The 25,124-nt window shown below is 35.8% G+C and overlaps 1 protein-coding gene across 1 annotated transcript in view; it reads right to left on the bottom strand.

The window, feature by feature from the left end:
- Positions 1–1,721: 1,721 nt before the first annotated feature.
- Positions 1,722–25,124, bottom strand: part of ENPP3 (ectonucleotide pyrophosphatase/phosphodiesterase 3) — a 35,563-nt gene continuing 12,160 nt past the window's right edge. Inside the window, exons 7-25 of the mRNA XM_064708088.1 lie at positions 24,982–25,061; positions 24,311–24,430; positions 22,812–22,921; positions 21,362–21,427; positions 20,406–20,478; positions 19,841–19,949; positions 19,559–19,687; positions 18,131–18,162; positions 15,326–15,453; positions 14,374–14,440; positions 12,854–12,941; positions 11,929–12,097; positions 11,760–11,821; positions 10,857–11,011; positions 7,282–7,417; positions 6,689–6,766; positions 5,255–5,387; positions 3,571–3,727; positions 1,722–2,005 (exon numbers count right to left, since the gene is read on the bottom strand). Of these exons, the coding sequence (XP_064564158.1) occupies positions 1,832–2,005; positions 3,571–3,727; positions 5,255–5,387; positions 6,689–6,766; positions 7,282–7,417; positions 10,857–11,011; positions 11,760–11,821; positions 11,929–12,097; positions 12,854–12,941; positions 14,374–14,440; positions 15,326–15,453; positions 18,131–18,162; positions 19,559–19,687; positions 19,841–19,949; positions 20,406–20,478; positions 21,362–21,427; positions 22,812–22,921; positions 24,311–24,430; positions 24,982–25,061 (2,066 nt within the window). The 3' untranslated portion in view covers positions 1,722–1,831. The remainder of the gene's footprint in view (positions 2,006–3,570; positions 3,728–5,254; positions 5,388–6,688; positions 6,767–7,281; positions 7,418–10,856; positions 11,012–11,759; positions 11,822–11,928; positions 12,098–12,853; positions 12,942–14,373; positions 14,441–15,325; positions 15,454–18,130; positions 18,163–19,558; positions 19,688–19,840; positions 19,950–20,405; positions 20,479–21,361; positions 21,428–22,811; positions 22,922–24,310; positions 24,431–24,981; positions 25,062–25,124) is intronic.

Raw genomic sequence — 25,124 nt, 5'->3', positions numbered from 1 at the left:
TTGGCAACATCTGCTTTTGCAGTCAGCAGATTAATTTGTGGCTATTCCACTGCAGCTTTGGGAGTTTCAGAACTGGCTGAAAAACACAGAAACAAAGGGTTTACCCATTTGGGAAAGCAATACTCACATCCCCTAGGAAACAGACATCTGAAACATCCAGAAACAGCATAATTTCCTAAATCTCAGGACAAAGCAGAATGATTAACAAAGGAGGATTATGTTTTTAAATTAAATATTATGTGTTTATTTTGTGGTTACTATTTGTTGTTACTTTAACTTTTGAATTTCTCAGCATTTCAGAGTAAAATAACCCATATCTATTTTATACATTTAGTCTTTATTCTTTTGTCCCACTCTTCTACTGTGAGTGTAGATTTTTTTACTTGAGTTAGGGTCTGATTTACCACAAAGTGAAAAAACAGTCATGTTCTTAATTGGGGCAGTTTAGCAGAAGTCTCTGATTTAGGCAGACTTAAGATGTCAAAACATTGTAGGGTGGTGAACTGCAACTCCATGATGGTGTAATGGTTTCACTGAGATAAAAATCTTTATGTTCAGCTTGGTCCCACATCATGGTTTTAAGATCAATATTGCTAAACTCTGTCTGGTGTGTGGGCATACACTGATTATCTTGAGGACTTTGGGAAATGTAGCGTCCTGTGGGGGGTCTGGATTCTTTGTGCTGAAAAGTTTGGAAGTTTAAAGTTTAATTCTTTAAGCAGACATAGCTCCTTCAGTCCACAGTTAGTTTTATAGATTGAAACACACTTTAACATGTTTCTTTAAAATGCCCCCACTGTGCATATAAATCAAATGATCAATTTTCTGCTGTTTTTCATAAATGCACTTAGCAATATTTGTAGTGGAGTAGTTCACTCACACTCTATTATAGGTGACATTTTTTTATTAGCATAATCTGGAAATTTCCATTGTCTTGTCCTACTTACCTGTCCTCAGTAATTATTTGTGTAGAGCACAGTGTTACAAAGTATCTGTCTACAAAGTCTCTATCTGTTTTGAATGTTATTACTAATTTTGCCTCTAATCTCAAATTTAACTATTTAAAAATAGACACAAACATTTTGTTATCATCAGGCATTTGGAAACCATTGCAAATACAGGTAAATATCAAGACAAAATTCTTCTGTGTAGAGCATTTCTTTTATCTCTTCATGTTCAGAATATTTTAAGATTTCTGAAGGGTACAAGAATATAGCTCATTCACTTCACTTGTTACTAGCATAATTAATTAACACAAGTGATGATCACTTGCACTGTATACAAACTTTTTGTGAGTCAGAATATGTTTCCATAGGAATTAATAGGTGAGAAAGAGAAATTCAGAATATTTCAGGATGTGTTTGTGTTAGAGAACCATTACCTCTTTGATAAACACAAGGGAAAAACATAGACACTTCTCTCAAAATGTTTTATTTTTCAACTCCATTGTAGAAATATTTTATATACAATTTACAGTTCTGATGTCTCTGTAGTATAAAATATGTTCCTTTTTCATTTTTTTCAATCATTACTACTACTATTATTATATATATAATATCACATCTAATATTTCATGTATTTTAGAGTAATATAATATATTAGTTTTTACATAATAAAAATATATACTGTATATTGAAAGCCTGGCTCAACAATGATGATTTAATTCACTTTAGAAAATTTTATGTATCATTTTTATTCAAATTTAATTGGCACAGAACACTTGACTGGAAAACACAAATTTGAAAAATACTCCCACATACTTCAGCAAGGAAATAAGTGAAATCACTGAAATTTTCTTTCTTCCAAGCACTGACCCCTTTTCCAAAGATCATCAGATACTTTCAGTCTCAAATATTGGCAAAAATGTCTTTAGCCTCAAGATTTCAGAGACAGATTCATTTCTTTCCTGGTAAAAGTCAAGCCCAGATAGCAACTCCACATCCCGAACACGTGCAGAGTGAGCCTGAACTCTTTCTTCAACCCATTCAGAAAGTGTCTTATTTTCCTGTGAAAACAAGCAAGAGCAATGTTCAAACACATAAAAGGCCCTCTGTTGTTTGGTGGCAGTGTTAGGCAATTGCCAGTGTTTGACCTGGTCTGACAGACTAAAAGCCCCCAGGCTTTCCAAGGCATCTTTACAGCCTTGCTTTTAGGGATCTCATGTAAACAGAATCAAGCAGATGTCTCTTCTACCCACCTCTCCACTTGCACAGTGACAGACAAGAAGAATTGTGCTGACATGGCAATTGTGACTTTTAAGTACAAAATGCATGAGCCACATTTCAAACACACACGTAAGGACAGTTTTAGTTACAGCACAACTTAGCTGCACTGCTCAGGCCAGTCAAGCAACAGGCACCTGACAACTCACAAAAAGTCCTTACAGCAGCTCAGTCTTGACTGCTGGACAGCAAGAATAGTTGCTGGTTAGACAGGGAAAACAATGGAAATGCAACCACTAATCAATCCAAAATGTTATTTTCTGTTCTTTCACTGCAAGGATTGTTTTGCAGTAAATTACAGCTGGTAATTTGCTTTTTCATTAACAATATCTGCTTCTGAGGCAAATGATTCATTAAATTTATGTTACTACCAAACATGATGAATATAAAATGAGATTTGGGGTTTTAGAAACTTTAGAAATTGCAGTCAATCTTTAAATTATAATGACTAATTCATTCTAATAATTACTCAACCCTCAACTTCTAAAAAGATCTCACTGGGAAGTTGTGGATTATCCACACTGCAAATGGTGAGACACAGAAGTTGTTTCCAAGTAGAGCAAGCTTGCATCTGTCTGGAGTTATGAGTTCAAAGTTATAAATAAACTAAAAACTTTCTGTGAAGATCAGTTCAAGTCTGTGCAGCTGTACTTGTGCAATATTTATATTTATATTTATATTTATATTTATATTTATATTTATATTTATATTTATATTTATATTTATATTTATATTTATATTTATATTTATATTTATATTTATATTCGCTGAGTTTAGAAACCTTCTGCAACCCAGAGTTTGTGGAATAGGCACTCAGCTGCCTCAACAATACATATTACACTCAGATAATGTATTTTGTTTCCTACAAGGCATAAGATTCCTACTGTTAGCAGTAAGCAGAGATTTCATTTAATTCAAGTACAAATTTTAACTGTAGGACCATCCATCCAAATGCCTGCTGTCTAATTTCTCATAGGGGTGGAATAAGCAACTGAAGGAATTTTATATTAACTGAAGTAAGTTTATCCTGCAGTCTTCCATAAAGATATCTCATCTCCCTGTTGCCTGTGCTGCTGTTCTCAGCCCTTCTCAGGTGACAGCATTTCCCAGTCCTCTTATCTTACCTCCCTTTCTTCTACCTTGCTTCCTATCAGCTCATTCATTTCCAGCTACCTCTCCTGGAGCTCCTTGCCCTTCTGGTGATTGCTTTAACTCACAGCTCACTCCCTGCTAATGGGGAATGAGTTAATTCTACAGACTGATAAAGGTTCTCTGGATGACTAAATTCCAATGGGAATAATCAGTTCCCAAAGTTCATCGGCACACAGGAACATGGAACTATACTTACAGCACAGCTTTCAGAGTTGTCAGGTCGATGAGGAATGATAAAAGACAAAGCATCCAAGGACCCTGAACAGTTCAGTGGAGTATTGGATGTGTTGTTGCAGCTTGTCAGAATCACATAGTAATGGGTTGGGACAGGGATTTTTGTATTGTTTACATACCTACAAAACAAACATTAGGTAAGGCATTTCTTGAGATATCAAGTCTTAACACCACTGATACAATTAGAAATTTATACAATTTATCTCAATATATATCTTTCAATCCTATATGACTTAAATTTCTTTTGTAATTGAAAAAAATACCTGATGAGATACACAACCTCGCCATTTATTTTATGAACATCCAAATACACATAGATTACTTTGTGTGCTACAAACAGTCCCACTGAACCAGGACTGTTTAATGTGGTCAACACTCTATTTTGCCAGAGTCTGGAAGAGTCACAATAGAGCATCATATTTGCCCTTCATTATATGAGGAATTTCAACCATGTGAATCGGAGGAGAGCGATGAGAAAATCAACTTCTGACTCCTTGCCATTGAGAAATGCCAGAACAGTGATTTGTGGCTGTGTGCTGTAGAAGTCAGATTAGGATACTCGGTTGAACATGCCTTTGCTGCTCTTTTCTGACTATTCTGCAAACATGGTCATTCTTGTGTATAAAGAGCTGAATGTTTCCCAGGCTTTTTTGTTGAACAAAACCCTATCACTGAAATTATTATACTTCTTTGTATGACTGCCTAACCATGCTGACTAAAACACGCTTATTCCACACTGGAGGCAGCATTATGTGGTCAGCTGGGTATTACAGCATTTTGCTTGGAAGGAAGTTGTAGTCCCTCCTCCCTTCCACCCTCCTACTACGTGGCAGGCTGATTTTCCCATTCTCAAACCATTTTTATCAGATGTGGTCAAGTCTAGCCTGAGTAAAACATCTCCAGTGATAAATTCAGCTGTACTGATTTCCCAGCACCTTTCTCCTCCATAAATGCTCTTAGTCTCAGAAGGTATTTTCCTTAATCTAAGTTTTGCTAATTCTGTTTTTATTTCCTTGTATCCTTATTCACTGACATAAATAATTGGTCTCTATAATTTATGTGTAAACATGTCAGGTGTTGCAGTAAGCTGTGTGAGCCATACTTATGCAAAGTTACCTCTCAGGAATGTTACATTTTGCATTTCTAGTTATGTGATTCAGTGAAGGCAAACACACAAATCTGACCTTTCATGAAATACATCAGTTTGAGACAATAGGAAGAAACAACAAGCAGGTGAGTGAGCACAACATCAAAGTGAGAAAATCATGCTTAAGCATGTCTTCTGCCTGTTTAAAAGTCATATTCTCCCAGCATTTCTGATGCAGAGGCCCAAAATCTAAAATCTAGGCATCATCTTGGGAAACTAATTACTGCAGACTAATTACTGCTCTGTACCTGTGCATGTATATAGAGATACACATGTAACTACACAGCTTTTTTACTCTTTACTTCAACTTCCATGGGACTGTATCTGTTTGCAAGAGCACTTCCTCTTGTATGAGTAATAGTATACGTAGGATTATAAAGAGAATACTGCATTCTCCATGATACTTGTTTCTTAGTCTTTTAAAATAATAGGTGGTTTTTGTGTGGAAACACAGTTGAAATCATATAGAACTTGACTTCTGGCTTTTCCATGTACTTACTGCTTAATTTCATCAGGGCTATCAAAATGGCCATCATAATTGTAATCAAACACTGGTCCACTGATAACGTTTACCCCATTTCTTTCTCTAGCATATTTCTGAAGAAGCACATTATGGAAATAGTCCCATATGTCTGTCATAAAAAAAAAATAAAAGCAAAATTAATATAAATTTAAAGTAATTTCACCACTGAAGAAAAATAGTGTATTTGTGTTTTCACTGAATATTAATTTTAAAAAGTTCAGAACTAAACTCTTTGTTACACAAAATTTGGATTTAATCTGAAGGGACATACTCCCACTTGCCATAGCAAGGTGAATTGCACTACTGGAGCGTATCTAAAGTGTATCTATCTTTGATTTGATCTAAAGCTGAAGCTACAAACCTACAGCTGAGAGGTCACTAATTTCTGGCTGATGTGCCTGATCAGTGTAACAAATAGTAGGAACTGACATAATGATTTAGTGAGAGGAATACTCACCACCTGAGTGTTAGTTTAACTGTCTAGAACTCATGACTAGACAATTTGGCTTATTTCACAGACACCAATCAAGAAAATGCAATTCATAGGATATAAAATAGTGACATTATTCAAATATTTACAACTGGCATGGCAAAAAAAACCTGATGGATTTGGGGCATTGAGGGAATCTCCTATTGATTTAGCTGTTGCTTATGGTCTATAGAACCTTCTTGTTGTTTTCCTTGAAAAATTAGATTTTTCACAGTCTGTGATTTATTTGGAAGATTAAAAACACTTAGGTCTTCTGGATCTCTGTTTTTTAATGAGTGAACGAATAATTGAGGTCTGAATGTATTAGAAAGGTATTTACATAATCGGGTTTTTTCCAACTTTTTCCTTACACAATTCCTCTTTTTATGCATTTTCTAAGAAAATTAGCCTAGGCCTAAGAATAAAACAGGATCATAAGCAGTTATAGAAAATTTCTTATCAATGATTACAAACAAATGTGAGTCAGGCTGGATGGGAAGACATCTTATTATTGCATAATAAAAACATCTATTATAGAAATAGTGTTGCAAGATTAATATTGTTGGGGTTTTCTCTTCAGATTTTGAAAAAAAGAATTGCCATTTGCATTCACCTTGAGCATTTTCCCAAGGGATATTTTTATGAGAGTTTCATAGCTAACATTTCATGTTAGAATAGCACAGAGGAGATGAAGAGCAAACTCAAACAGGTAAGCAGAGATAAGCAGAAATCAGATAAGACTACACAAAGAAAAAACTCCCATATAATTGTGCTATAAATTTTCAAACATCTACTCTTAAAATGTTTTAAGGATATTTTCACAACATCTGGATATACAGCAGGCCATGCATTAATGTTTTCAAATTTTGTGATAGCTTTATCAAATCAAGAGCAATAATTATAGAAAATTAATCATAATTAATCAAAATTTTGCAACCTACCTTTGAAAGCTTTATACATGGGAACAATATTGCTGGTGAGTAAGGCATCATACTGTTCAAGAGCAGATGAATTGTAGTCTATATAAAAAGACCAAAATATAAGTGAATGGAATACTATACAAAGACCAATTGATTCATATGTCACTATAAATTGTAGGTACATATAGTTCAATTACATGTTACATTTGAGCATGAGTGTATGATCCTATTGCAAACATATCTCCAAATTTGTTCAAGAAATCTACTCAATAAATAATAATTACCAAATCTGAAAATAGGAAACTAATATTTATGCAGAGGAAGAGGGACAGCCTTTCCTTCCAACCCTTTACATCATTCCAACCAGTTTTCATCACATTCAAGTTGTTCCATGTTTTAAAGAAAAAAAAACGTAACTATTCTAAACCAAAAATATTTAGATACAAGTAGCAGCTGCCCTACTTTTGGTCAGTCTGCAAACACTGGAAACCTTTTTCTGCCCAACATGCTGATCCAAAGAAGTTTGTTTTGGTGTTTGGGTATATGTTTAAACATAAACCCACATCCAGCTGATTAAGACTTTCTAAGGTCTCTATAAAAAGAACCATGCTCACTGGGAGGATAGAGGAAACTGTGGGTCAAGGTCAGCCCTTCTGGGTAGTCAGAACAATTTTGGCTCCAAGCAGCAGGGATTCTAACATCAGGCCGCAGACAGTCTGAAACAGTGGGAGGAAGAAGAGATGTGTTTTCCTGTGAAAAAGAAAAAAAAAAATCTTACACCCACGGCTGTGGCTAAGCCAATGCTTTGTATGGTTTTACTTTCTAGAATGGACTTCATTGAATCTTCTATTTTCATAGTGAATCAGGTCAATGCAAGTAATGGACACTAATGTTTTCTGGGTAGTGTTTTTCTTCTACTCCTGTTTTTAGGTAATTCAGGGAAATCCGTATGCACCATGTAAAAGTGTAAGAGCCAAATAAGGTTACACCTTAGGCAAAAACAGATTTCACATTTGACTCATTCGTCACTTTTACATATTTCTGGAAACACAAACTGGATGTCACATCCTCCTGGAAAGCAGCTAGTAGATAAAAATGACACTATCACCTCATCTTGGCATCTGAGGATGCAGTCTCCATAAGAATTTGTGCTGCTTAAGAGTTACAGATAAAGAAATCCACAGTAAATTTGGAACATTTTACTGGCTTTAGTAACTCACCAAAATATGCTAACATGTTAAGATCTGGCCAAAAGTAATTCTGATGACTATAATTCTTTCTATAACCTTCACTTTTTTTTTTCCTATAACCTCTTCTACACACTTTTTCATAATTTTACAATAACATTAGATCATCTGAATATTGTTTTTTGCCTTTAACTCTTTTTTTCATCCTACATTACCTGTAACTTATTTTCATTTTGGTAAGACTGGAATATATTTTGCATTGTACCTTTATAAATAGAAGATAAATGTCTAATTTAATTTTCAGTACATTGTTTGTTTTGATCAATTAAAACTAAGCAAAAAAAAAGAACTGTAATGTTCTTCTTCTTGTACCTCTTTTTACTCCTTGATTTAATTTCTTTAGTTACTTCTATCAGAATTCAAGTAGATGCCATGTTATGGTCAGGTTGCATATTAATGGAAAACATATATAACCACATGGAATGAAATGTTAAAGACAAAAGTCTTCCTTTGACTCCTGAGGGGATCATGTGTCAAGAAAACCTAACCAAACAAGCAAAAAACAAAAATCATTCATTACCAATTTGGCTCTTTCTATTTCAGGTCAAAGAACCATAATGTCTCCTGAAGAAAGCAGTTAAAACTAAATATTGGCTGTGGCTATCACATCATGAATTGTCCTTTTTGATGCCATTTATTACTTTTTGATGAGCCAGTAATTAATGTCAAGAAGCAAGAGTTATTTGCATTACATAACAGAATTTGAGCATCTGCTGTGGTCTCCTATGTCAAATGCAGCCCCCTTCAGGTGTGTTTGTCTTTTTGCAAGAAAATGTGCCTTCCTCTCTGGAAGATGAGTATAAAGCCTCGAGAAAACTAATGCCCTTCAATCTTAAATTTCCTTATTCCTGAGAATAATAAGTAACCAAAATGCTGACATCTTTTATTCAAGATCTGCAAGTGCATGTTATTCAACCAGTTTCAAAACTCCCAAATCACACAAAAGCTCAGCCTGCATTACCTAGTTTAATATTTAAGCACTTCTTTATAGCTACATAATGATGAGATATACCTCAACCTACAAATTGTGTAAAGCATTGCGCAGGCTGCATCCAAACAAAATTAACCCAGGGTGCAATAAAAATTCTGTAGAAAGGGCAACTTTCTGTCATTCCCAAGTATTGCAGCCAAACCTTACTGTCAAAGGCATTAGCTCTATCTCTCTGTCCTTCCACAGTTGTTATAAATGACAAAGCCTATTCCTCTCGATTAGCACATGTAATAAAAAATCATAATGTCAGCTTACTGTGCAAGGTAAGTCAGTGCATGAGCTCTTACACTCAGAGCCTTTCACTGTTGTGCCTCTGACACTATTACAGATGGAATTTATGATTTCCTATTCTTCCTATAGAAAACATACATCACTGCATTGGACTCTGCTGTGACCTATATCCTCCAATACTTCAGTCTCATTCACTGCTTCCCACAATGTTGCATAAACTGCTCTAAGATACTCCTGCAAAATATGTATTTCTCTTAATTTAGATGTTAAGTTGAGCAGTAACTTTCTTTATACACTTCCAGTGTCTGAAGGGGACCTACAGGAAAGCCAGAGAGGGACCCTTGGTCAAGAACTGTAGTGATAAGACAAGGAGCAATGGGTACAAATTGAAAGAGGGGAAATTTAGGTTAGATATTAGGAAGAATTTTTTTCACATGAGGGTTGTGAGACACTGGAAGAAGTTGCCAGGGGAGGTTGTGGATGTCCCAACCCTGGCACTGTTCAAAGCCAGATTGGATAAGGCCTTGAGCAATGTGGTCTAGTGGGAGATGTCCCTGTCCATGGCAGGGCTGGATTGGAATTAAATTAAGGTCCATTTCAACCCTTTAAACTTCTATGATTCTTTGCTAACTGAGAAATTGTTTTTCAAAAAAAGGAAAACATCTGGAAAGTTATTTGGGTTTTTGAGCTTTTTTAAAGCTCAATATTTAGAAGACTGCAGCTCTGATGGGACTTTTCAATCTTTTTAAAGCAAAATCAGACAAAAAATATGTCCACAATTTACTAGTTTTCAATTGGGTAATGCACTTTCACTGAAAGGTTTAAGGGCAGATCTTCAAATATGAAGTATAAACAGTTCTTGTTGAAATGGACATTTGTTTAAATGACTTTTAGCCTTCTTAGGATTGGATTCATGATACTTCACCCAAGGTACAAGAATCGGTAGAAAGCATGTAGTGAAACTTTCTGAAATGCTATCATTTTAGCAGCATACATTTGATTAAAATAATTTGTTCATATTTGTACTGCTGAAATAAGAAATCACATAGACATCAATAACAGTCCTCTTCAGACAGAAGATTCAATATAGAAACTACTTCCTCAAGGCAACTTAGAAAAAGGGTCAAATTATGAGGACAAGTAAGCCCATGAATGTCCATTAGTTTACTGACCCTGAAAACTCAAACAATTTATTCTGGATCCGCATATCCTTGAACACTCAGAGGTTCATTCAACTATAATTACATTTTTCAGAAATCATATCACGTAACAGAGAGCAAAGAACACATATGCACTAGTGCAAACTGTCTTGTAGAGTTGAATAGAGGGTATTTAATAGGAAAAAGGTCATGGCACTCATCAGAAAGCTTAAAACTTCTGATTTGGGAAATCACAGCCAATCCTGCTTTTCCACAGGAACTGACAGGAGAGATGGAGAATTGTCTTGACAGCATATCCCTTTTACAGGACAGGCTTAATAGAACCAGGTCACCAGCAGCTCCTATATCTTTTGTGTCTCTTCAAATGGTCATTCCCATTTCTCAAAACTTTATTTTAAGATAGCTAAAAGTTAAATGATATCAAAGACATTTTTTTCTGACACAAGTGCCTTAGTCACATGACATCCATCAACCATTAAACTGAGTTCCTGATGAATGGACCACATTTTTAACCCATTAGATCCCATATTTAAGAATAGTAGAGGTATTTGATAACCTACAGGCTTATTCACAGTGTAGGCAGTCCACAGTGGCATCCGGATATCGTTGCTGTATCCACTCACATACTGATGATGGAAAAGGAGGCAGTAGTCCTTTTCCTTCTGAAGAACTCTGGGTCTCCCATATGGCAAATGAGATGAGTTTGCCTTCTTTACTAAAATTTAAATAATAATTATTGATTTATTCTTCTATACCATTTTGGATGGCACAAGGGGTTAAGAGAACAGACAAAAATTGTTAACTAAAACTTTAGCAAATACAAATAGATCCAACAGTAAACCTAGTCATGTGGTTCTTTAGGCTTATAAATAGAATAAAAATGTAGAAAATAGTTTTCATATTATGTTTAATGTACAAAAGTCAATAAAATAGATCAGACTTGCTAACTCTTGTTTCTTGGAAGTTTCATACCAAAGCAAATATTTTGAATTTATCTTGCCAGTGGAGTAAAATTTACATCTTATTTGACTAGGAGGCATTACAATGCTTCCCAAAATTTCCAGAAACTCCATAAAAAAGTAGAAAGAAATATCTATGGGAATTATTGGTCAGAGAAGGGTAAAGTTATGGATACAGGGTAAGAAACAAGAGTTACGTCACATAGCCTGACAGTGCTGACATTTTCTTCAAGACCATTGAAATCTTTATGGTTTTCTCCAAAATTTTAATGAGGTTCAGATCCTATTCCTATACATACATGTTGCTATAACAGAGTCCCATAGCACTGTTTTAACACACGAAAAGGAAAAATTTTTAAAAAAAGATTATTCTGACCTGATTTTCCTACTTCACTTTCAATTGTAATTAATGTTTCAAAAATTCCCACTGAAACCAGTGACATAAAATATAAACCAGGTGTGGATTTTAAAATACTGCTGCTCTTTTCATTTTTTGCTACTCACTTTCTTCTGTGGTGAGATTTAACCTCTTGTTTAGATCTGTTGACGCAACGGGTCCCTGTAAAAAGTCAGAGAATTGCTCAAAATGAATTCATTGTTTAGAAAAAAAAATGAAGAAAGCAGAACACACTTGACAAAGATGATTAAAAGATGCCAGAAACCCCTATTTACTTGCGTGCAGTTGCATCCCAGGTCATCTGTAGGAAGCAGACTGAAAACTGGACATGAAAGGGGAGATGAGACTTCCTCTGGATGTGAAGGATTGTAAAAGGGTTTCTTTAAGAGGTGATTCAAGCTGCCATGTGTTCCATTGTTTTCTGCTGGTGCTATACGCAGCAAATCTGTTGAAACATTTGAAATTTGTAAACATATTTTAAGACTAAAACAGTATTTTAAAAAGTTATTATCTGTCCAAATCTACTAATCTCCTAGTAATTTTTAAAAGTAGAAGAAATAGCTTATTCCATTACTTAAACTATTACAGTAACTACTCCCACCAACTTGCAGTTTTTTAGGTCTGAAGGTTCTTTGCTATCTTCCACGGCATCAAGACTTAGTAACTATAAATTTGAGTGCTGTTGGTACAGTTTTATACATTGTCACAACATTGACAAGACTAGACAGTTTAATGCAAAGTATAAATGTTATTGCAAGTGCATCACATTGTGAAACCTAGTAAACTATTGTATTTTTGTGTGATGCTTTAATCCATATTTTCTGAGGCTCATGCTTCCTAATTGTGCACTGCTGGGACTACAATGGTTCACCCTAAGTTATGAGCAAGAGCAGATACTCTCTGCAAGATTCTTATCCACAGTTCCACAGACATTACTTTGACAGCAAACCCCTTTGGCAGGTGTGGTTCCCTCTGATTCTTTAGTGGAATTCTTCTACAATCAGAAAAAACCTTCAAAGCAGTGCAACTTCTGGAAGTCAATTTCTTATCAGTGTAAAGACGGCCTAAGAGCATGGCTTCAGTGTTTTGGTTTTGAATTAATTCACTCAATTTTTAGCTATGCTTCTTTTAGCTCTTATAACACTGGTATTTGAAAATACTAGAACTTTATAGTCTAAAGTACTGGATTGTTTCTACTCACCACACATAAGGTTGTAAACCTCAATGTTTTCAAAAGCATCCACTTCTGTTTTCTCTTTAAAGCTTGGGCCATATGCTAAGAATATAGCCTAGAGTGTAATAGTAATAACAAAAAAAAAACATTACCTAAAGGACCAAAGTCAAAACCAATTCCGTTGCACTTTATGAAAACTGGGACAATGGAACAAAATACAGTCTTTTCACAGTCACAGAAGTTAAAAGTACAGGATTATTCTGGTAAGGAAGGCAATTTTCTGCCATTGCACATAATTTGAAGAAAAATGTAAAGCAAAAATTCTCATTTCAAGCTATATAATGATTCTCATTTGGTTTTGGGGTGTTTTTTTAATACCTGTTGCACTCTGAAGTCTTTGGGTCACTTAAGAGTCTATGGCCATGGTTAAAACAAGGAGCAGGGAACTGCAGAGGCCCATTCCAAACTCAGCAAAGACCTGCATCTGTACAACCAATGGTGCAATGCAGTGCTGGGCAGCCGTTCTGGAGCCTGCAAGCCTTGTGGCAGAACACTGATAATGGTCTGTACATGCTATGTACAGACTCACGGGATTGTCTAGTGCTTTGTGAGCCTCCTGAGGTGCCTGCCAGGAGATATGGGAAACAGGACTAACAGGACAATGATCTGTTCTAAAATAATATTATGTGTCCATAACAGAAAAGGAATTTTCATTTATTATAGAAAAATTAAATATTGCTCCTTTCTTTAAAAAAAAAGCATCACTTGCGGCACCTGTGCAAGGTTATCTATTATTAAGGTTTCCATGGTAACCAGAATTTACCTCTTCTTTCCATACGAACATTCAGCATAATTCTGATCACTGACATTTGGTTTTAACATAGTTGTAAAGATCTGGAAGGATCTGATTCTTAGGCACAGAATATGGGATTTACAGTGGCATGCTTGACCTTAGCTAAAGGTTCACATCACAGAAAGTACATGAAACACCAAAAGCTCAAGACCTCAAAATATTTTCACTGTAACCAGAAGTGAAAATTAGATGAAACGGTAACATAGGCTATACTAACACACAGTATATCTAATTAGTTTTTTGTTCTGGTGATATGATTAATTCTTGTAAGATAAGGAGAGACAATAAGATTTAGTTTATTTGAGCATACAGGCTTCCAGATGCTCAGATGAACTCCCAGAGCCTATGGAGATTTTTTGGTCATTGCCTCAGTGGAAGAATGAAAGAAAAAAAGAATTCAGTAGCTAAACATGGTGGACTTGGTTTACTGCAGTCTAGCCATCTCCAAGCAGCTAAGGTAAGCCCAGACTGTTTTTACTACAGGACTCCAAAGAAACAGGCCTTATACACATCAATGAAAGGCAATACAAATATTTGGACCTAGTATGTGTTTACAATTTACATGTCTTGTGGCCAGAAAAAAAAAGCGCACTGCAAAAACTGTCATTGTTCTGTATTCTGGTGATTTACCTGGCACATGATGATTTTGTACATAAGAAAGTGCAAGAATAGAATAGAATAGAAATCATCTTACCTCCATACTTTTGAATTCATTGTTATAGCCATGGTTACCTCCATCACAAGATGTGTAATTTTTATCCCTTAGGAGAAACCATCACAGAGTGTAAATAAAAATGACACAAATAGAAGCACTTAGTAACAGTCATTGTGGCTCCATCATTCCTTGAGAACTGACTCTGCCATCATATTGTAGCATTTATGGCTCATCATAGCATTCATTTCTATGAAGACCTCTTTCTCCTCTAACAGAAATTGCTGTGGACAGTACTAAATTATCCTAACTGGCTATGAGTGTACAGTGAAACAATATTTTCAAAGCAAGTTGAAAAAATGGCCATTTTTGAACTGAGGCATTTACCTAGCTACAGGTTGCAGAAGAAGTGCAATCTATTTTGGAAGAATTCCTAGTTATATTCTTTGGCATTTTAACAGAAAGCTTACAATGGGAGAACTGCTGTCAGCTTCTGTGGAATAATATAAATAAGACTGCAAGGGATTTTGCCTTACAAGACAATGCATTTTCATCATAGATTCTGAAGGATGAAGAGACGTGGATTATGTGGGGATGGGTTATAGAATTAGCAACACAACAGAATACTCTGACATGGTGACTAACACTTATTTTCCTCTACCCATTGCTAAGACACATGGAAAAATTAATGCACAGTTGTCAGGTGCAGGTATCCTGTTTTCAGAGGCCCAAGAACATTTGAACATAGTTTAAAATAGAGTGATTATAAGATTTTTTTTTTCAGTGCACATTTCTTTTTGTATGTCCTGGACAGCGATTTAGTTTCACCAAAACAACCATGTTTCCTTTTTATGTATAGTCTGATTTTAACTGTAAGAAACATGGAAATGTAACAAGTCTAAAGCAAAACAGGAAATGAAGCAGCTGTGAAGGAAATTAAAGGGATGAAAGTGGGATGAACAAAACAGCATAACAATCACACAAATCATGTTACCTCACAGCCAGCCACTGTCGATCCACCAAAAGATGAACTTTATCAATACGAATGTTGTTGGCATAGTGGAATCGTTTGGGCAAGTCAGGGGTCAGGTAGGGCTTGAAGTGCTGAGGGGATCTTCTGCACTGTGCGAGAGAAAGGAGTCCAGTCACGAGTTTCACTCAGTTTCAAACAACCACCCATCATTCAAAATTATCCTTAGTGATAGGAATGCAAGCACAAAGCCCATTAGTCATAGATAGCTTCTTGCATGACTCGCAGATGTAATTTTTGGCCCCAGAAGCAATGCAAGGAAAAGCGACACTTTTGGAACTCTTTGAAAATAGGCTACATACAATTTGTATATCAAGCCCACAAATACTGTGGTAAAATTACATTTAAGGCTTAAAGACACTCAGTAGAACTGTATATTTAGTATATTTCCGTACTGATTGGCATCTGATTGGTAAGATTACACTTCATAAGAGAAAGTTCCCTGGCGGTTTATTTCTGCCACCTTCCGTCACTTTACCATTCAATAAATAACAAGCAAGCCAAGCACACACAATTTAGCACAGTCTAGGGTTTTAGCTGCAACCCTGAGCATGTAAATGTCCATTGCTCAGCTGTTAGCTAAAGATCTTAACTTTTACACCCACATTTAGTGTGTTCATATAACTGCTGCATTAGCAGGCATGCCATGGAAGAGCTTGGAATTGTGAGCCTAATGATAACCATATGACATACTGCAAGGCTTAACTATATATGGCCATTAGAAGCCCTTCCAGCTGGAAGCATCATGGCAAAGTTTCAGAAGTGTTGCTCCAAAACAGGAGTCCAGTACTGGGATAACCCAGAATATCTAAAATGCTAAAGGAAGAGCTGCTGGGAAGCTGCATAGGCCACAGAAGTGGACCTGTTTTACCACACAGGCTGTGCAAACTATACCATGCTTGGAGCCTGTTCTGACATCTTCACTTCTAAATACTAAAACTGTACGCTCTGCATAGGATACAGACTTTAACATGCGATATGGGAGTAACTGTGCCTCAGTAGTCATCACAGAAGAACAGAGGAACCCAGGAACATGAAAAATAAGGATTCAGTGTGTTTGCTATCTCGGAAGAAGAGGTCTAATTAAAAGGAAAAATAGAGGAAATCAGCATATGACTTATGTCTATTCATTAGCAATAAATATAAAGCACACAACTACCTTATCTGCAAAAACCCCCCATTTTAATAACTTCACAGGGACAAAATACACCAACCATTTATGAAGAAGAAAGAAAAGAGGGCACGTCCTGGTACCAGACTATTCCCATAAGGCACAAGATGTCACATCTCTGTAACTATTAGCAGTAACAGCTTCAGCTGAAGTTGAGAACATGCAGATTGTAATATTCCCCTCACACCAATGCTCTTTGATATGACAGACTCTGTGTCATACGGTGAGGGAGGGGATGTAGCGCTGAGAAAGCTCCTTCAGCTATTCCCAGCCGCTGATCCTACTCCCGCAAGTACAACAGGTTAACGGGAGACCTCTAGTGGAGATTTATCGGAAACATATCCATTTGGGAGCCTGGGATTTTGACAAACTGAGAGCATTTTTATAAATGTACCATAACACCTGTCTACTGCTTGGCACAGGACAAGCCACAGAATAGAAAACAAACTGGCAATGAAGAAAACAAGGGGAATTTATGACAGCACACTGAGAGCAAGCAGTTTAAATGTTTAACTCAGTGTAAATTGTAAAAGGAAAGAAATACAGAAAGACAACTGTCCTACAATTTTTTTAGTTTGGCCAGTGCATTCATCCCACATGTATTAATGTATATCTTGAACACTACAAAAAAGTGACAGAGACTGAATTATCTGTCTAAAAAAATATAAGGAAAGAGGAAAGCCCCGTGCACTGTCACATCACCCTTTAGTAAAAGAAATAGGTTTGGTCCTCCTTTGCTTTGCACTCTGTTCTGCACTTCTTTATTTGTATCCTTCAGAACTCAGCTGTCAAAGTGTGCCCACATGGGAGATAGGCAAGCTTGGACCTGCCCTCAAGTGCTAGATCCATTCAGCTTGGCTCAGTTCCAAGCAGAACTACCAGTACAGGACCCTGTCGTAGTGCAGCACATGTAAAAGCACTGCAACTATTTCAGTGATATGTCAAAAGGTCCTAAGACAGTCTTACTGCCTATGCCAAAGGCCTATCTTGCCTAGTACTCTGTTTAAAATCACACCTCCAAAACAAGCCAAGTATTGAATGAATTTTCTTTCTCATACCTGCTTAGTTTCTTCTAGGCTTCAGGGACTTTTTAAATCAGATGTTCCTTGTGGATCAGATCTAAAAGCCCTTACAGTGCTGTCCTGCATTAATGTGTCTGAAATCCCCCCACTCCTACTTATATTTCCAGCCTCTACAACACTATGTGCCAATGTACTCTACAATCTCTTGTGTGGAAAAGTTACTTTAGCCTAGCCTGAGTGCAGCACTTGTGTTCCAGTGCTAACAGATGCCTATTGCCTAAAGCATCTCTGTGCTGTATTCTCTTTTGTCATGAAGATATACCCAAGTTTCTGCCCCTGAACTCAGCCTCTTCTCTTTCAAAGTGAAGTATAGAACAATTTTCCCTGAACAGAAATCCCCTAAGGCAAATCTTTGTGCATAATTTTTTAACAACTTCCAAAACTGCCTCCCAAGGGAGAGTGGAGTCAGTACACTATTTAAACTGGCACCATTGTCTCATTTTTTCACAAACTGGTTTTTCCTCAGATTCCTATTAAGAGTAGCTATAAGTAAAAGTTATGAGAATATTTACTCACTGTGAGGTTTTTAACGATTCCTTCTGAGTCAACTGTTAAAAAGAAACAAAAAGAAATGAATTAATATACCTATGAATGGCTGAAGGACAAAGCTTCATGACTAAAACTTACACATGCTTTTTGTCCCTAAAGTTGCTTTTCTTTATTAGCTTGTGAAGATAGTGGCAGCTATCACCTTCCACAGGTAGGAATGTTATGTTTCCAATGGTAATTACCAGTAAGTGTGCCTGTGGAAGTAACTAGAACACTAGAACTTTGGGTACATCAGGACAGACAGTAGAAAACTGCCATGCTGATGACTGCCTCCACCTAAAGCTGACAAATCATCAGACTCGAGGTTTTTTCTCTTATCTAACCCCTGTTTGAAGTATAACCTTTTTTACATTGAACAGGACCTGGAGAACTTGTCTTGTATTTTGCTTCCAGCAACAGTCACACAGGAAATTTCAGTCTATCTCGGTATTTTCACCTTGCACATTTTGAAAGACTAGTTTAACCATTTGAGATTAACTTTCTAAAAAGTAAAAATGAGCACTTCATGGAAGAAAAATTCTTACAGAAAATCTAAGAGTATTAGAGGAAATAAGTCAACAATTTTATTGAGATTGAGACACAGAAAAACCATGAGTATTCTTTCCTCAGCTGCTTTTGTATGACTTAAACCAATGAAAGTTTGCTTTATGTCATATAAATATTGTGCCTTCAAATATAAGTAAAATTATAAAATATGAATAAAAAGTTCAATAGGATCCCAGCTCTTATTTGCAACCTGAAATAACTATCACTTTTACAATACTTTACAAATTCTTTGAAGTCAATACATAGAGAATTTCCATGATTTTATCTCCATTGTTTTCCCTGATACAGAAAGTTCTGGGATTTTTTTTCCATTCTGATAGCATGGTATCTATTTCAAGTCAGAGTTAGCTCAAATGGTTTCAATTTTCTGTTCCTTTGAGACACTAGCTATAATGTCTTAACCAAGACTTAGACTCCACTGTGCTAAGGTTCAGAGACTCTAACTTTGTACACACAGAAATATTCATTACTTCAAAAAGACTGACTCTGCCAATGTTGCACAAGAAATCTGTGAAGAGCAATGCACTTATGAAAGACCTGAATTCCAGTTTAAAAAAAACCCAAACTACCTTTACTTCATCTTTCCATGTCAAGAAAATACAAATTAGAGTCTGCAACAATCTTTTCTAACCTTCTAATTCATCTAAAGTGGTCATTCTTAACAAAAAAAAAAAATCCCAAACAACTTCCATGGATGTTGAAGCCAAGTTAAGGGAAACAGAAAGCTGCTCACACTGCTGACTACTACTGATTATCCACTTTCTTATTTATTTGTTCACTTTTTTGTTTGATTGATTGTTTATTTCCTGCTACACTGACTGCTCAATCCCAGGATTGGTCCAGACTTACAGGTTAAATAATCTTTTGGAACATTCGTTGCTCGAATGCGAGCTGCAGGCCCAGCATACAGGTAGAAATCCACCTCTTTGAAGTAATTAGTCATATACTCTAACTTCTTGCAGTAGGTCTTCTCCATCCCTAAAGGGCAACATAGAAACAGTTCTTTTTCATATGGCAAGGAAGATAAAGTGATTTATAAAATGGATTAACACTACTAAACCCAGATATTTCACACAGGAAGAAAACAGTGACTCAGTAAAGTTAACTTGAAAAAATAAGTATATACATTACCATGATCGGCTAAAACAATGAGGTTTACACATTTGTGCAGGTTTCTTTGTTTAAGTCCATCCATGAGCATCCCCACTGCTTTATCTGCTAACTGTAAGGCTTTGATTACCTGTGAGATAAATCAGTTACATCTAAGATCCTTAAAGGTTGAACTTTCTGCCTTCATGCAAGTAAAAATGTAATATTTTTGGGTTACAAATTAGGAAACATTGAAGTACAGTGTAAAAGACAGCTCTGAGGATTTGCCAGGCCATGTGCTTCTAAATATCACATAGTAATATAATTAAAGTTCAGTCTAAATATAAAAATTAATATTTTTTGTATTAGTATGATCTGAAATTATTTTCTGCCAGTCTGTTTGGTTAATGGTTCTTTTGATTCACACACAGTATGGGAATCATACCATTAGGCTCAACCCCAAGCAAAAGTTCTTAACAAAAAGTCATAAAACAGCCATGGCAATTTTTCATCTACTATCCTTTTCAGGTCCATAAATTGGTTAAGTTCATACTACAACACCATTTTTAGTGCAATTAAGTATAAGAAAAATATAGAAACTACTTACACCAGCACTAACTGGTCCAAACGAATGTCCAGAAGAATCTGGTTGTTCAATATATAAAGTGTATATATCAGGCCTTGAATTAGAAATAAATAAGAATGGAACATTATGAGAATTTAGAGGCAGCACCTAAAGAGAACATTTTGATTTGAAAAAAAAAAGAAACATATTAAATGACATTTTAAAAGGAATTATCAGTAACCTCTTTAAACCTTGATAACAGTCCATACAGTAAATATAATCATCCAACTTCCTCTGAGTTTTGTAATTAATCAATATGGACTCTTTGAAGTTACAATTTCAGAAACAATATCCAGTGTCTTAACAGGTAATCAGAAATCACCCTGGAAAAATTCAAGATCTCAGACATCAGAGCAAACAATCCTTTTTGAGATGTAAATGGAACTACCATCTGAAAGAGCTCTTCCTGACTAAGCAGTGAGACTCTAGAGAGCAAATTCTAACTGCAAATACATTAGGATTTTATTAGCAAATTGCCATATAAAATATTTCATTTCTTTACACGCCGCAAAGTTAACACCGCGATCCGCACTGACATTTACTTTTCATCCTGAATTACTTACTGCAATTACTTTCATGTATTTAACCTTTCTTGGGCATTAGCCTTCACATAAAATCTTTCATCCACACACTTAAACTAGAAACTGAATCAATGTTTCCTACAGGACATGCACCAAGAAAAAAGACAGAACAATCAAATAAAACTCATACAACAGTACATCCTGTTCAGATATATGTTCACTTTTTAATCTTTTGTATCTACAGTCTTATCATAGCTACGATAAGATACAGAACAGGTTTAAGTTCAGCAAATAATCATTTAAAATGGTGAGGAAGATTCCATGTTTCACAAACACCAACATAAATTTCAATTGCTAAGCATTAACACCTTTCTAAGCTATAGTCTAACAAAGCAGGTAGATATTACAAGGTGTTACCTCTCAGACTGGGCATTATCAAGCCACTTGAGTATTCCTGAAATTCTCTCTTCATATGGAACAGAACTGAAATGAAAAAAAATATATAAAAAAGATATGATGTTAACAGAACTTTCTGACTAGCACTTTATTTCCCAGATACAGTGTCCATACTCTAGTCATATATCAAAGTCACAGATCTGGAACAAAGAATGATGCATTTTAACAAGGTATAGCAATTAATTTTATTACTCTCATTTTTAATTGAATATAAGTCACTATAAGTGGTAAATTAGACAGACCCTGATTTTGCAAACACAAGCCTGTGTTGGTGGGACTACTCATATATTTAAAAATACATGCAAAAAAAGATATTTTAAATTGAGGAAATAAACCTGAAATACAAGGTAGAATAATTTTTATTCTTTCCAGCAAGTATAAGCCTTGGACTTTCATATTTTAAAAGTAAGTAATAATGCCATCCAGTCCTTTGTGAGATCATGCTTTGTTTCCTATAAGAGAATTCACCCATTAAATATCTCTGCTTTCCCTCAAAGTCATGCACAAGCTGTATGTTAGTTACTCACAGTACTTAGATGTTTTCTGAGTACCAAGCCTACACATCACTGCAAATTCTGTTATCTACAGAGACTTATGGCTCTATGCTTGCTTTAGATTATCTTTCTAAAGAATCATGGGAAGCATACTGCAATCATCACAATCATCAAAATAATTTACTAATGCCAATGCCTTCCATAGCAAAACAAACAAACTGCACAAAACACAAATGACAAAAAAACCCCAACAAAAATAATGCCACAAAAAACAATGAAGGCAATTGGTACTTCACATGTGCAACCTTTGAATGAACTAGAAAAAAAACATACAAGAACTATGATTCAACAGGTATGTGCACAATATCAAACATGCAAGCAAGACCAGAGGAAATTCAGAGCCCCTCTTCTTTCAGTCGCTTCCCTATCCAGCAGTCTCTCTCCAATAATTTCTGTCCCCCATAGCCTTTTGCCTTGGCTTCCTAGTTTGTGTTTGTTGTCTTAAGGTATAGGTTATCTGTAAGCTTATTCTCAAGTGCAAGTATTTTTAGAGTGCTATATAATATATGTTGATTTTACACATGGAAATATCGCAGTCATTGGTGCAGCTTAGCAGTGGCTACTAATCATTTCCAGGATGCTCTCCTAGTGTTTTGCATTTGGCTAAGACTTCTAAACTGTCTAGGAGAGCAGAATATACAGTACCCTTTGACTTTCTCATTGTGAATCCCCTGAATGGCTTTGAAATTTTCAAGTATTTTTGGTAATTCCATGGCATAACCAGGATAATGTGACATGGCACTTATCTGTCAGACTTGTTTAAAAATCTTGTATTTCATTTCTTTCGACTGTCAAATAGCAGTTTGGATTTTTGGAGTAATCTGCAGGAATTTAGTACAAGCTGTACCAGATCTTACCCGTTGTATTTGTTGTACAGGGTGGGGTATTTTCCCCCAATTGGAACATCAGAGCCTGGCCAAAAGAAGGTGCCTGCTTTCAAATTTTGGGACATTGCTGTCAGCCAGACCTTTGGGTAAAGAAACAAACAAATGATTTTTTTGTCATCACTGGAGGACTTCAGATCACAAAAGTAGAAATATGTGCTGCAAGCATGCATTTTTCCTTCTTCTTTCAGTTACCTAATGACCATATCTGATATGAAGTTTTGTTTCCTACATGCACATTCTGAAGAAAAACTAGTCGCATGGAAACCATGATGTTGTAATTTCCTGGATAGTCTCAGCATAGAAAATCACATAGGTGTTTCCATAAATGCCAAAGGGCAGCGATCCCTTTTCCTGTGGCAAACCCCAGGATCATGAAGATGGAAGAAGCTGCCTTAGGGATATTCAGATTTGTCATTAGGAAACATTTTATGACACATACAACACAGGAACAGGCTTCCTAAAGAGGTTGTTGCTGCCCTATGTCTGTCAGTGTTTATGAGGCATTTGGACAACACCCTTAAAAATGTGATCAAATGTTTGGGCAGCCCAGAGCTGGTCAGGCAGCTGGGCTAGATGATAACCGTTAGTCCATTCCAAATAAAATATTCTGTTATACTAGTTTCATTTTGTTTTGTATCTATTTCAGATATAGATACTAATTGTATGACTTTATTATAAGAGAGCATAATTATATTAATCCTAAAAAGTGCAGCTCTGGTTGTTTTACAAACCTGACAGAATCCTTCAGAAAAAGAAACAGCACCAGAATCTGGATACTTGGGTATATTATAAACATTACTACACAGACACATAGACACAGACACACATATACAAAGGCATATTAAGTAAGTATACTACATATTGCATATATTTAGGGTATTTTTCAACATTATTACTAGAATTTGATATTACTAGGAAATTAATAATATTAATCATAACCACAGGTACAATTCAGGGTTGTTATGAAATGTGTCATATGTCATATATAATTGACATTTTTTTCCGAAATTAAGCTCTTTGCTACTCTCTTCCTTGTTTTTAAATGCCTGGACATTTGCAAAAAGATATGTGTAAATATATGTAATTTAGAAACCAATTTCATTTTGTAGCAAGTCATCAAGAGACAGCAAAAAAAAAACCAACTCCAAAATCAAATCACACTGAAAATTTACTGTGGCTGCTTGTGGCAAGAAGACCATTCCAGTACTAGATAAAATATTTCAGGTTTTTTTTTACTAACTGCCACATTGAGTGAAAGTTTTAAGTCTCAGAATTAATATTTTAAGAGTCCTTTTACTTTTCATAACAAGCAAATTAGTTTGTAGGCAGCCTATAATATGAAGCCTACAGGTTATCTAGTACTTTCTGCAAACATATTGCATAGTTTTTAATTTTATTCCCCTTTTGTTTTGTTTTATGATATGACACAAACCACTCTGGACATAAATACTGTATGACAAAAAACCTACTGGTTGCCCTTTCCACCATGCAGGTTTGAATTTTTCCTCCCCTGAAAGTGAGAAATGTGCATTCAAGTCTACATCATACATGTTGTTGTCAATGATACCATGAGATTCTGGATACAATCCCTGTAAAACAAGAATACACAAAATAAAATGCTTAGTCCTGAAATCAAATGGACCCTAAACTATGTTTCAATGCACACTGCTAGAGTGCTGCAATTTCTAAAGAAATTTTTTCTCTTAGAAGCAGAACGCTTTCCTAATTCACACAGATCGTCTTCCTGCCAGTGAATTCAGACTGCCCATCAAATTCCCTTTTCCGTATTTCCTTCCCAGCCCAAGCAAAACCAGATGTGCTATAGATTAAGAACCCTGTGTGTCATGTGGCTGCATGTCAGCTGCCAAACCCACCCTAACAAACGCTATCATCAAAAGGCTGCGTCCTCACCCATGCGCACCCATATCCAATTAAACTGACAAGGATCAGGAATAAGCAGCCCGCAGGCCAGGGCAAGATGTAGAGCCACACAGATCATGCCTGTATGTACCATCTCAGCATCTCTAACTCTCTCTGATATCTTAGCATGAGTCCCCATGTCCCACAAAAATACAGGCACCACAAAATCCTTTCTGTGTAATCAAGATAATGAAAAGGAAAATCAAAAATTCTCACTTACTGTGACAATAGTATAGTGGTTTGGAAAGGTTTTTGTTGGGTAAACAGCTCTCATGTATTTTGAATGTGTGCCACATGTTTCTGCAACAGATCAGGGTATTAATATACATTTTCTTATATTTTTTTAAATTGAAAACTAACAGT

This window comes from Zonotrichia leucophrys, chromosome 3, assembly GCF_028769735.1.
Source record: "Zonotrichia leucophrys gambelii isolate GWCS_2022_RI chromosome 3, RI_Zleu_2.0, whole genome shotgun sequence".
Classification (NCBI taxonomy): domain Eukaryota; kingdom Metazoa; phylum Chordata; class Aves; order Passeriformes; family Passerellidae; genus Zonotrichia; species Zonotrichia leucophrys.
This window is presented reverse-complemented; position numbering and strand designations above follow the sequence as displayed.